This window comes from Scyliorhinus canicula, chromosome 4 (assembly GCF_902713615.1).
Source record: "Scyliorhinus canicula chromosome 4, sScyCan1.1, whole genome shotgun sequence".
NCBI lineage: Eukaryota > Metazoa > Chordata > Chondrichthyes > Carcharhiniformes > Scyliorhinidae > Scyliorhinus > Scyliorhinus canicula.
This window is the reverse complement of record NC_052149.1, coordinates 211,969,422-211,981,849: the sequence shown is the minus strand read 5'-3', so window position 1 is coordinate 211,981,849 and position 12,428 is coordinate 211,969,422. Positions and strand designations below refer to the sequence as shown.

General features: G+C 52.6%; 1 protein-coding gene across 2 annotated transcripts in view; it reads right to left on the bottom strand.

Moving 5' to 3' along the window:
* LOC119965356 (cyclin-I-like) overlaps positions 1-12,428 on the bottom strand; it is a 49,245-nt gene that overhangs the window by 15,406 nt on the left and 21,411 nt on the right. Inside the window, exon 3 of one of the 2 annotated variants that reach the window (XM_038796015.1) lies at positions 1,200-1,334. The exons of the other annotated variant lie outside the window; for it this stretch is intronic. Coding sequence (XP_038651943.1) covers positions 1,200-1,334 — 135 coding nt within the window. The remainder of the gene's footprint in view (positions 1-1,199; positions 1,335-12,428) is intronic. 2 annotated transcript variants of the gene reach the window in all.

The following is a 12,428-nucleotide window of genomic DNA, read 5'->3' as shown; positions in this document are numbered from 1 at the left end:
GTCCTTGCATGGCTGATGTGCCCGATCCCAAAGCTGCACCTCCCACCGCACACTTGGCAGGTGCTTCCGGGAGGTGGGATTAGTCCTTGGACTCGAGATCGCTGGTATTCCTTTCTCAAGCTCCTTTTCCGGACTCCTGTCTTTGCGAAAATGATGATGGAGGCCTGAATCCTGAAGTCCCGCCCCCGAACCCAGCCCCCACCATTTTGGGGAATGATGCTGGGTTCTAATGTGCACATGTTAAAGTGCAGCTGCCTCATTCAGATTGGATTTTGGCTACTGGGATGTCCAAATCCTGACTTATGCACATTAACACTTGTCAGGTGATGGTCTAAAGCTGATGGAGGTGTTTGGAGAGGTAGGGTATCCTTTTGGAACGGTAAGATTCCCTTTGGGAGATGCAAGATACCATTTGGGATGGTTAAAAATAGACATGGACGTCTCTAAAAAGTGGATAAATTTGTTGGAATTGTCAAAGGACTATCAAGTTGTCAAGGCATTTAAATGTTCCGGGGAAAAGTATTCCGGTACAAATTTTGATGTGTTGTCATGTTGGAATATCTTGCTTTCTCTCTCATTACACACAATTCCTCACCAGGAAGATTAAATTCCTACCAGCTGTCTGCTAATGTGTTCAGAAATTTTAAAATGCATTTGTGTAATGAAGAGGGAGCAGTACGACCCTCCATTTTTTCCCTTGGCAACTACATAATCCCTGAGTAGCCAGGTAGTAAATTGCTTCTCAAAAACACTTTAAACAGTGGTGGGGAGGTGGGGGGTCATTTCTACAATGAAGATTATCCCTAGAACTAATAGTCGTCAAACAGCAAATGGTCAGAAAATCAACAACCCACTGTCTTATAACAAATTTTCACACAAATACTTCACATTCTTGTCCTACATTAAAGTTTTTCTCTGTGATTTAGCCTGTCGCTGTGACCAGTTGTGTAGCGGCCTTCACACTAACCATTAAGGTTTGACTTAAATCAAGAAAGAATAGAGTTTTGTACATTCTCCCCGTGTCTGTGTGGGTCTCAGCCCCACAACCCAAAGAAGTGCAGAATAGGTGGATTGGCCACGCTAAATTGCCCCAAAGTGGAAAAAAAAATAAATGGGTACTCTAAATGTATTTTTTTAAACTCAAGAAAGAAAGCAATCTGTAAAACTAAATGTTTAAACTTTAGGTAAATAAATCTCACCTTGACAGTGGCTAAGAGTCGGTCAAGAATACTAACGGCGAGAAAGAATGTCTCAGGGTAATAACCAAACTTTGAGCACAAGTCCCTGAGCCACAGAACCACATTTTCACGTTGCTTTGGAGTGATAGTTGCGCCCTAAAGAAAGAAATTGGACAATTATCAATTTAGAACCCCAGACAGCAAACATGAAGGGTGGGTTTCCATGCCCCCCCCCCCCCCCCCCCCCCCCCCGCCCTACCACCCCACGGGTTTTGTGGCAGTGGAGGTGGCTTGCCTTTTACCAGCAGGATCTTCAGGTCCTGCCGCTGGCAACGAGTTCTTCTGTTGTTCGCACCCTCTGTCCCCGGAGAACCCCTAGCGGGAGGTCACCATCGGCAGGTCTGGAATATCCGGCTGACAGAAACGGCCAGAAAACTTCAGCAAATAGGTTTGCTTTGGGTAAATTTCTCGCTCTCTCTCAAAAAGACACCAACTCTTCCTGTATTTTATCTTTTTTATTTTGACTCCATGAATGATATAGAGGGCTGGATTCTCTGATTTTGAGGCTGTGTCCCCACGCCGGAATGGGAACGGTGGCGTTTTGCAACAGAAAAAATTGAGTAAAACGGCCACCGATCCTCCGTTTGGCTGGGGGTTCGCATCAAGGCAGCGCGGAGCATCCGGCTCTAGCTGCCAATACGGCCGGAGAATTGCCGGGTCCGTCGCCGCACATGCTGGCGGCCTGCATCGGCCACGCCATGCAACATGGCGCCGGCCGCTTGCAGACCCGGCCTGCGAAATAGTGCCCCACCTTTGGCCGGCTCGCCCCCCCCAACAGTGCCCCCAGCCCCTGGCAAAGTCCCCCTTCCCCGTGGATCGGCCCTCCCCCGACTGCTGGATTGAGTCCATAGCACCACGCCAAGTTCCCGACAGATGAGACCACATGCGACCGACGCACCGGGGGATGGGTCTTAGGCAATGTCCTGAAGCCATCGGTACGCCGCTTTGGAGATGGCTGAGCATTGCGAAAGCGGCACCGCCCCGATTCGGTCGTGAATGGGGATTCTCCGGCCGATCGCCGAACGCGATTTCGTCATTGCCGACCGGAGACTCCCGCGTAGAATGTTTCAAATATGTGGGAGTAGATTCTCTGCTGCTGGTAGTGGGGTTCCTAATACGGTGGAGAATCGAGCATTGGGCGAACAACGGGATTGGCGCCGATCCCATACCGAAGCTCCGCATCTGGTCGGGCCACCAGCAAGCTGCATGCTCCATGCCATTTCTATCCGATTAATGGTTTGGAAACTTGATTCTCCAGGCCCCTCTGATGCTTCAAGCCTCTCAGCCGGGATTCACGTGGGTATAGATAGGTCCAGGTATTTTCAAGCATGGTCCTGACAGGGTGCACCCACGGAGGGTAAAGGGGGTCAGTGCATAATGGAGGTGCCCCAAAGTCCACTGGAAGGCCCCCACAATGCAAATTCTGCCCCCGACCCAATGCCCCCCTCCAGCCCTATCAGACCTCTCCAACAGAGATGTCGAATTGAGACCCCCCATCAAACCCCCACCACCCCCAGCCCTTGACAGCCGTTGAAATGCAAATTGTTCATTCAATTTCATACAGCAATACATTACTCCAGAGACAGCTGCTTGGTAAATTGTTTATTGATCTTTCCCTTCAAGCTTGAATGCATCTCCATTAACCTGTTTTGCCGCTAACCACAATGTTTATAAACACTCTAGCTATTATTGACAGCAAATCACCACATCAAAGGCAGCAAAGTGCTTCTTTCTGTGAAAAAGAGAAAGTCAAAGCACTCAGCAGGGCTCTCTATTGGGGGTCTAATGGGTGGGAGGAGTTGATGGGGTGGGGTGTCGGGTCACCCTTATGCGTGCGTACTGTGGTGGGGGTGAGCTAATATCCCTGGTGTGGTGGGGTGGGGTTAATGCCCCTAATTGGCAGCAGGCAGGGGTGTGCGCAGGATTTGCTCTGAGGTTGAAGGGGCCAGCCGTCGGACCTCGGTATCAGGTCGGCCACTCAATGGCGGCCTGATACTAGGGATTCTGACAGAATCCCATGGACTTGGACTCCCCCCACTGGCCCCCACCGCCCCATATGAATAAATTTGCATGGAATAGGAGAGGGAATCGCTCCTGGACATCGCTCCTGGCACCAGTGGAGATCAGCAGTGATTCTACTCCAGCGGGAGTACATAGGGCGGAATTCTCCGCACCCATGAAAAATCGGGAAGGCCGTTGTGAACACGACGGCCTCGGAGGCCGCTCCTCTCACCTTATTCATCCCTACCCGGGGGGCTAGGAGCGGCGCTCCGTTACTCTCGGCCGCCGGGCCTCGACGAGAATGACGCGATGGCGGCGCCTAAGTGACATCAGCTGCGCATACGCAGGTTGGCCGGCTCCTACACGCGCATGCGCGGCTGACGCCACGACGGCTGACGACTCAAACCCGCGCATGCGCGGTTGCCGTCTTCCCCTCTGCTGCCCCGCAAGACGTGGTGGCTTGATCTTGCGGGGCGGCGGAGGGGAAAGAGTGCGTCCCTTTGAGACGCCGGCCCGACGATCGGTGGGCACCGATCACGGGCCAGTCCCCTCCTGAGCACGGCCGTGGTGCTCAATCCCCTCTCCGCCCCCCACAAGCTTCAAACCAGCTCCTGGTGCCATGTTCATGACGGCAGCGACCAGGTGTGATTGCCGCCGTCGTGAACCGGTCGCGAACGACAGGCCGCTCGGCCCATCCGGGTCGGAGAATCGCCGCTAGCTTCCTAGCGGGCGGTGGGAGAATCGGGGGGGGCGCCAGGGGGGCATGCCGTGAGTCGCCCGGCCCTCCCGCGATTCTCCCACCTGCCGTGGGGAGCTGAGAATCGCGCCCTCAGTCTCCAGAATGGAGAATCCAGCACCTGTTAGTTATTGATTAAGAGGCTTGCTGTTCTAATAATATAAAATAATCTTGATGTCACAAGTAGGCTTACATTAACACTGCAACGAAGTTACTGTGAAAATCCCCTGGTCGCCACATTCCGACACCTGTTCGGGTACACAGAGGGAGAATTCAGAATGTCCAATTCACCTGACAAGCACGCCTTGCGGGACTTGTGGGAGGAAACCGGAGCACCAGGAGAAAACCCACCCAGACACAGGGAGAATGTGCAGATTCCACACAGACAGTGACCCAAGCCAGTAATCGAACCTGGGACCCTGGTGCTGTGAAGCAACAGTGCTAAGCACTGTGCGACCGTGCAATATAGCTAAAATCAGCTTTTTATTCAAAAATCATGTGCACATTTAAGCTACCAAGTAGAAACAACAATTAGTCTGCAAGAGAACTTGGCTGAATATTTGTCTGTTTGGAGCCAGCGTTGCAATCACTCTACTACAGGTTGAGGCCTGCCAGCTTGTGGAACAGCCAGCCTTGCTAGAGACTGCTGCCAGACACGAAGCCTTCCATCCAGAGTTAGCTAGTTACTGAGAACACAATTGCTTTGAGCCTGATCTCCACAAGACAAACCATTACACAACCACCCTTTAGAAATTGGAACTATAAGTCGCGATGAACTGCAACACGCCTCTTCCTTTGAAACTAACTTCCCTTTTGACTGAAAAACAGAAGATAGTGGAGTTTCAGCAGGACTGACAGCATCTGTGGAGAGAGAAGGAAGCTAACATTTCGAGTCTGGATGACTCTTTGCCAAAGTTTTAGTGCAGACTTCAGGGAATTAATCTTGAAAAAGAAAGACTATTTATGAGTACCAGCAATTGATGAATAAACCAGCCTGCCAGTGAGGAGTTTCTCACAACTAGTTGTGGTAATACCACTGTATATATATGTGTGTGCCTCTATTAGGGGATGTACAATAGTACCTGCTATTACAAGTTTGTCGGTAAGCCTCTGCATAGTTTGTCGGTAAGTCCCTGCTGGCTAGCTCCGCCCACAGGGAGCAGTATAAATATCCATGAGGTCTCCTGAGCTGCCATTTTACAGCTTGAGGAATAACATCTCACGGTAAGAAAGCCTCTTTTGTACCGTTTCTTGTTTCTGTGTGCAATTGTTAGCGCATCAATTTATTACCGTGAGATTTCCCTAATCATGGACATCAGAATAAAACCCGACCGCCTGCAGCTGGATCCGCAATCGCCGAACGCCAGGAAAGACTTTAACCACTGGCTGGCTGTCTTAGAGGCCTACATCACCTCCGTGGACCCTGCACCATCGGAAGCACAGAAAATTCAACTACTTTACTCACGGTTGAGCTCCAGCGTATTCCTGCTGATTACAGGATGCGCCTACTTACGCCCGGGCTATGGGACTGCTCAAAGAAAATTATGTCCAGTCGACGAACACTCTGTTTGCGAGGCACGTACTCTCCACTTGCGTCCAGCAACCGGGTGAGTCGATTGAGGACTTTTGGCGGGCCCTTATCCCTCTAGTACGGGACTGCGAGTGCCAGGCCATCACGGCTACTGAACATTCGAATCTCCTCAGGCGTGATGCTTTTGTGACGGGGATTGCATCGGACCCCATCCGGCAACAACTGCTGGAAGGGGCCGCGCTCGATCTAGCAGCGACAAAGCCTTTAGCGCTCTCTATGACGGCCGCTTCCGTAACGTGCAGTCCTACCCCCCCCGCCGCGCGGCCCACCAATCCTACCCTTCGTGGACTCTGCTACCGACCACCCGACTGGGGCCGCTCCCGCGCAGTATGCCTGCGCTACTCGCCAAACCGCGCACCCTAGGGGCCCCAGCTGCTACTTCTGCGGCCAACAGAAGCACCCCCGCCAGCGCTGCCCGGCCCGCACAGCGATCAGCAAATCTTGTGGTAAGAAAGGCCACTTTGCAGCGGTGTGTCAGGCCCGCGCAGTTGCCTCTATCGCGCCCGACCTCTTCCCCTCTCCCCAGCCGATCGCGCAATGGGCCCCGCCGTCCGCAGCTCCCGGGGCCAGGTGCGATCAGTGGGTGCCGCCATCTTTCGCCGCCCCTGCAATGTGCGCACCATGGGCGCCGCCATCTTGTCCCGCCCCCTCAATGTGCGCTCCATGGTTGCCGTCATCTGGCCCCTCCCCCACAACGTGTGCTGCATGGGCGCCGCCATTTTCTTCCCCGCAGGTACTCCGGACGCCACCATTTTGTCCTCCCCTCGGGACTGGATCACGGGACCCGGGTCGCTGCCGCTACACATTGGAATCTTCAGACGATCGCCCGCTACTTGCCTCCATGACGCTTGACCAATCCCGTCCTCGCAACCTGGCCACCGCTTCAACGACGGTGCTCATCAACGGCCACGCGACCTACTGCCCACTTGACTCCGGGAGCACCGATAGCTTAATTCATCCGGACACGGTAAGGCGCTGCTCCCTCGTGGTCCATTCCACCAACCAGCGGATCTCCCTGGCCTCCGGATCCCTCTCTGTCCTGATCCGGGGCTTCTGTCTGGTCAGACTCACTGCACAAGGCGTGGAATTCAGCGGTTTCCGCCTGTACGTTCTCCCCAACCTCTGTGCGACACTTTTACTGGGCCTGGACTTCCAATGTAACCTCCAGAGCCTCACCCTCAAATTCGGCGGACCCTTACCCCCACTCACCATTTGCGGCCTCACGACCCTCAAGGTTGACCCTCCCTCTCTCTTTGCCAATCTGGCTGCAGATTGCAAACCCGTCGCCACCAGGAGCAGACAGTACAGCACCCAGGACAAGACCTTCATCGGATCCGAAGTCCAGCGGCTGCTTAGGGAGGGTATTATCGAGGCCAGCAATAGCCCCTGGAGAGCCCAAGTGGTGGTGGTTAAAACTGGGGAGAAACACAGGATGGTCGTGGACTACAGCCAGACCATCAACCGGTACACGCAGCTCGCCACCGACCGCAACACCTACATCCTTAATGTGGTCGATGAATTCTCTAGGATCCCCTTCGCCATCCCATGCCCAGATATGACGTCTGCCACCGTCATCAAGGCCCTCGATTCCATATTCGCTCTGTTCAGTTTCCCCGACTATATCCACAGTGACAGGGGATCCTCATTCATGAGCGATGAGCTGCGTCAGTTCCTGCTCAGTAGGGGTATCGCCTCCAGCAGGACGACCAGCTACAACCCCCGGGGAAACAGGCAGGTCGAAAGGGAGAATGGGACGGTATGGAGGGCCGTCCAGCTGGCCCTACGGTCCAGGAACCTCCCAGCCGCTCGCTGGCAGCAGGTCCTCCCTGATGCGCTCCACTCCATTCGGTCACTGCTGTGCACCGCTACTAACAACACACCCCATGAACGTGTTTTACCTTCCCTAGGAAGTCTACATCCGGGGTGTCGCTCCCGATGTGGCTCGCAGCTCCAAGGCCCGTCCTACTTCGTAGGCATGTCAGACTCTACAAGGCAGACCCTCTGGTGGACAGGGTACGCCTGCTCCACGCAAACCCCCAGTATGCCTACATGGAGTTCCCCGACGGCCGCCAGGATACAGTCTCGCTCAGGGACCTGGCTCCTCGGGTGCCGATCCCACACCCACACACCTCCCCACCCACGCGCAACCCTCCTTTTCCCCGGCGCCCCCAACATCAGCCCCACCAGGTCCATCCCTCGTTCCCCTGCCCACACTAGAGGACATGGAAGATTTTGGCACGCTCCCAGAGTCGTCCAGCCACTGGCCAGCACCAACACTGCCACCACCGATGCCGTCGACGCTGACACCACCTGTGCAGACGTTGCCACCGTTGCTGCGCCACTCTCAACGAACCGTCAGACCACCGGACAGACTCAACCTATGACGGGCACCGGGTTGCAAGATGGACACCTGATTTCCCCCCCCCCCCCCCTGTAGATAAATCACTGCTTATGTATTATAGTTTCACGTCATCCCGCCGGACTCATTCTTAACAGGGGGTGAATGTGGTAATACCACTGTATATATATATATATATATGTGTGTGCCTCTATTAGGGGATGTACAATAGTACCTATCGGTAAGCCCCTGTATAGTTTGTCGGTAAGCCCCTGCCGGCTAGCTCCGCCCACAGGGAGCAGTATAAATACCCATGAGGACTCCTGAGCTGCCATTTTACAGCTCCACTTGAGGGAATAACATCTCAAAGTAATAAAGCCTCTTTTATACCGTTTCGTGTTTCTGTGTGCAATTTTTAGCGCATCACTAGTGTGGCAGAGTAAACATCAACCGTCAACCATCATAGGCAGGTCAGAGTAACCCACAGGGGCCGGTTTAGCTCAGCGGGCTCGATAGCTGGTTTGTGATGCAGAACAAGGCGTGGGTTCAATTCCTGTACCGACTGGCATTATTCATGAAGGCCCCGCCTTCTCAGCCTTGCCCCTCGCCTGAGATGTGATGATCCTCAGGTTAAACCACCGCAAGTCAGTTTTCCCCCTCGAAGGCACTGTTTAACGGGACTTTGCCTTTTTTTGGCCTTGATGAGGAACGCTCTGCCGAGGCTGCACTAATTTCCTGTACTGACGAGCTCAGCAGGAAGAGTATTTGCTGATTGGGACACAATTTGTAAATGCCGCCCCAATCTTTCAACATCAGCCCCCCCCCCTTCCCCCCCCCCCCCCCCCCCCCCCCCCCCCCCCCCCCTCCCACTGCACCCAATTTACCGTAGGGGGCCTTCAAGCACCCCACCACTTTAAAAAATATAAATTTAGAGTGCCCAATTTATTTTTTCCAATTAAGGGCAATTTAGTGCGGCCAATTCACCTACCCTACGCATCTTTGGGTTGTGGGGGGGGCGAAACCCACTCAAACACGGGGAGAATGGGGACAGTGACCGAGAGCCGGGATCGAACCTGGGACCTCGGCACCATGAGGCAGCAGTGCTAACCACTGCACCACCATGCTGCCCTTTCACCCCACCAGTTAAGGGCAAGGCACCGCAGGTCCCAATCCCTGGCATAGGCAACCTGTCACCGAGGCACTTTGACACTGCCAGCCTGGCAGTGTGCCTGCCAGCCGGGTGCCTGGGTGGCAGTGACAGGCTGTCAGGCTGGCAGTGTGCCTGCCAGTTGGGTGCCTGGGTGGCAGTGACAGGCTGGCAGTGTGCCTGTCAGTTGGGTGCCTGGGTGGCAGTAACAAGCTGTCAGTGTGCCTGCCAGCTGGGTGCCTGGGTGGCAGTAACAAGCTGGCCGTGTGCCTGCCAGCTGGGTGCCAGGGTGGCAGTGACAAGCTGGCCGTGTGCCTGCCAGCTGGGTGCCTGGGTGGTGGTGACAAGCTGGCAGTGTGCCTGCCAGCCGGGTGCTTGGGTGGCAGTGACAAGCTGCCAGGCTGGCAGCACCTTCCCACCTTCACCTCATGCCCCCACCTCACTACATTTTATGTTTTGCCTGACACTGAGTTCTTCTTCCAGCGCTTTCACCTCGGTGCCCACTTCTTTAGAAAGGAGTAACCCCACCCGGCCCTGCCACCCCTCACAACTCAACCAGACCCCTCCCACTGGCCTCTCATTCTCTCTGGACCTCGTCATTGAGAACAGCTAGTGCGCCATCGGCCATCTAATTTTCTCTACTTCCCTCACTCACTCTAACCTGTTTTCCTCTGAACTTGCTGCGCTTTATTCTCTCAGGCCAACACTGTAATGAAACCTGCGAACAAGGGCGGTGCTGTTGTTGTTTGGTGTATTTATTAGATGCCGAATGCCATCTCTTCGACACTTGCTCTTATCTCCCCTGAACTATCCATCGCCGAGCATTAAGCCATTGTTCCAGGTCAGCCACTGACCTCAGCTCCTCTGGAGATCTTCCTTCCGCAGATTGACACCTCATAGTCCCCCAACCCTGGACAACTCACTTCTACCTCCTCTGCATGATCCACATATATAATTACCTTGGTAGACCTATCATTTCAGTCCTTTATCCCACTGATCAAGATTCATCCGAACATGACTATTTTTTTCTCCACTTGTCACATCTGTCCCCACCTAAATTCATTAGTCTTCTGATCCGCTCTGTCACTGGTGTGGTAAATGGTGAGGAGGAAAGCGTTAGATTATAGGATGATATAGAAGGGCTGGTCAGATGGGTGGAACGGTGACAAATAGAATTTAACCCTGAAAAGTGTGAGATGATGCATTTTGGGAGTACCAATAAGGCAAGGGAATATATAATAAATGGCAGGATGCTAGGAAGTCAGATGACCAGTGTGACCTTGAGTTGCATAGATCATAGAATTTACAGTGCATGTCCAAAGATGCCTGAAGGCAGCAGGATAGGTAGAATAATGTGGTTAAGAAGGCATATGGGATATTTGCCTTTATTAGCTGAGGCACAGAATATAAGAGCAACAAGTTTATGATGGAGCTGTATAAAATGCTTGTTAGGCCACAGCTAGAGTACTTGGTGCAGTTATGGTCGCCGCACTATAGCAAGGATGTGATTGCACTAGACAGGTGCAGAGGAGATTCTCTAGGATGTTGCCTGGGCTGGAGCGTTTCAGCTATGAAGAGAGGCTGGATATGCTGGGTTCATTTTCCTTAGAGCAGAGAAGGTTTGGGGGGGGAGGGGGGGAGCTGATTGAGGTGTACACAATTATGAGGGAAATATACAAGGTAGACAGGAAGAAACTTTTCCCTCATTGGAGGGGTCAAGAACCAGGGGGCATAGATTTAAAGTAAGGGGCAGGAGATTTAGAGAGGATTTCAGGGAAACTTTTTTCACCCAGAGGTGAGTGGGAGTCTGGAACTCAATGCCTGAAAGGGTGGTAGAGGTACCTCAGAACTTTAAGCATTAGATAAGCACTTGAAACACCATAGCAAACAGGACTATGAACCAAATGCTGCAAAATAGGATTCGAATAGAATCATAGAATTCCTATTGTGCAGGAGAAGATCATTTGCCCCACCACGTCTGCACTGACCCTCTGAAAGAGCATCCTACCTAGGCCCTATCACCCACCCTATCACCGTAACCTCATAGTCCCACCTAATCAATCTTTGGACAGTAAGGGGCAATTTTGGCATGACTAATCCACCTAATTGCATCTTTGGACTGTGGGAGGAAACGCACACAGAGTTACTCAAGGCCAGCATTGAACCTGAGTTCCTGGCACTGTGAGGCAGCAGTGCCACCCCTAGGTGTTTGATGGCTGGCATAGATGAGATGGGCTGAAGGGCCTCTTTCTGTGCTGTAAACCTCTGTGACTCGAACAGCTTCCGATTTCCTGACACTAATTGTGGCAGTACAATTATTCCTGTCACGACACCTCCATCACCCCCCAGAACGGTCTGAGGGCTCTCCACATCTCCCTTGAATAGAAATCCAACCAGTTTCCATCTGCACCCTCTTCTGCCTGGCCAAACTTGTTCTCTCAATTAATAATTCATCTTTTAACTCATCTCACTGCCTCCAAATAAAAGGTGTTGCTATGGAAACCTGCATGGATCCAAGCTATGTCTTTCTGTCAGGAATATGGCACATTTCATTTTCCAGTCCAACCGAACCTCCCCGACTCAATTTCTTGCCCAGAACATTGATTTAAAAAAAATAATAATTTTAGAGTACCCAATTCTTTTTTTTGTTCAATTAAGGGGTAATTTAGCGTGGCCAATCCAACTACCTGCACATTTTGGGTTGTGGGGATGAGACCCACACAAACAGGGCGAGAATGTGCAAACACCACACGGACAATGATCCGGGGCCGGAATTGAACCCGGGTCCTCAGCAGTTTGAGGGAGGAGTGCTAACCACTGCGTCACCATGCCACCCCTTTCCCAGTACATCGATGACTGTATCAGTGCTATTTCCTCCTCTTGCCCCGAACTGTAAAATTTATCAACTTTGCTTCCAATTTCCACTCTTCCCTCACCTTCCCATGGTGCATTTCCATCTCTTCATTTCCTTTCTTCCACTTCGGTCTCCATTTCTTATGATGGGCCAACAACAAATATTCACATTAGCCGAAAGATCCCACAACTAACTCAACTGCACATCCTCACACCCTGCAACCTGCAAGGATCCCATTCCATTCTCCCAGCTTCTCCTTCTCATCTGTTTTGATGACTCGGCCTTCCAAAGCAATGCTTCTGATCTGAACTCATTTTCCTTTAGTCAGGGATTCCCACTCTGCAATGTGGTTTACAGGAGCCTCAATGGTGTTCAATACATTTCCCACCCTCCTTCTCTCATCAATTTCCCCTCCGTCCCAGAACCTCAGCTCACCTTACATTCCACCAGACTCCATATTCAATGGATTGGCCTTCGCCACCTCCACCACCTCGAGCGTGATGCCACCACCAAAGGCCTCCTT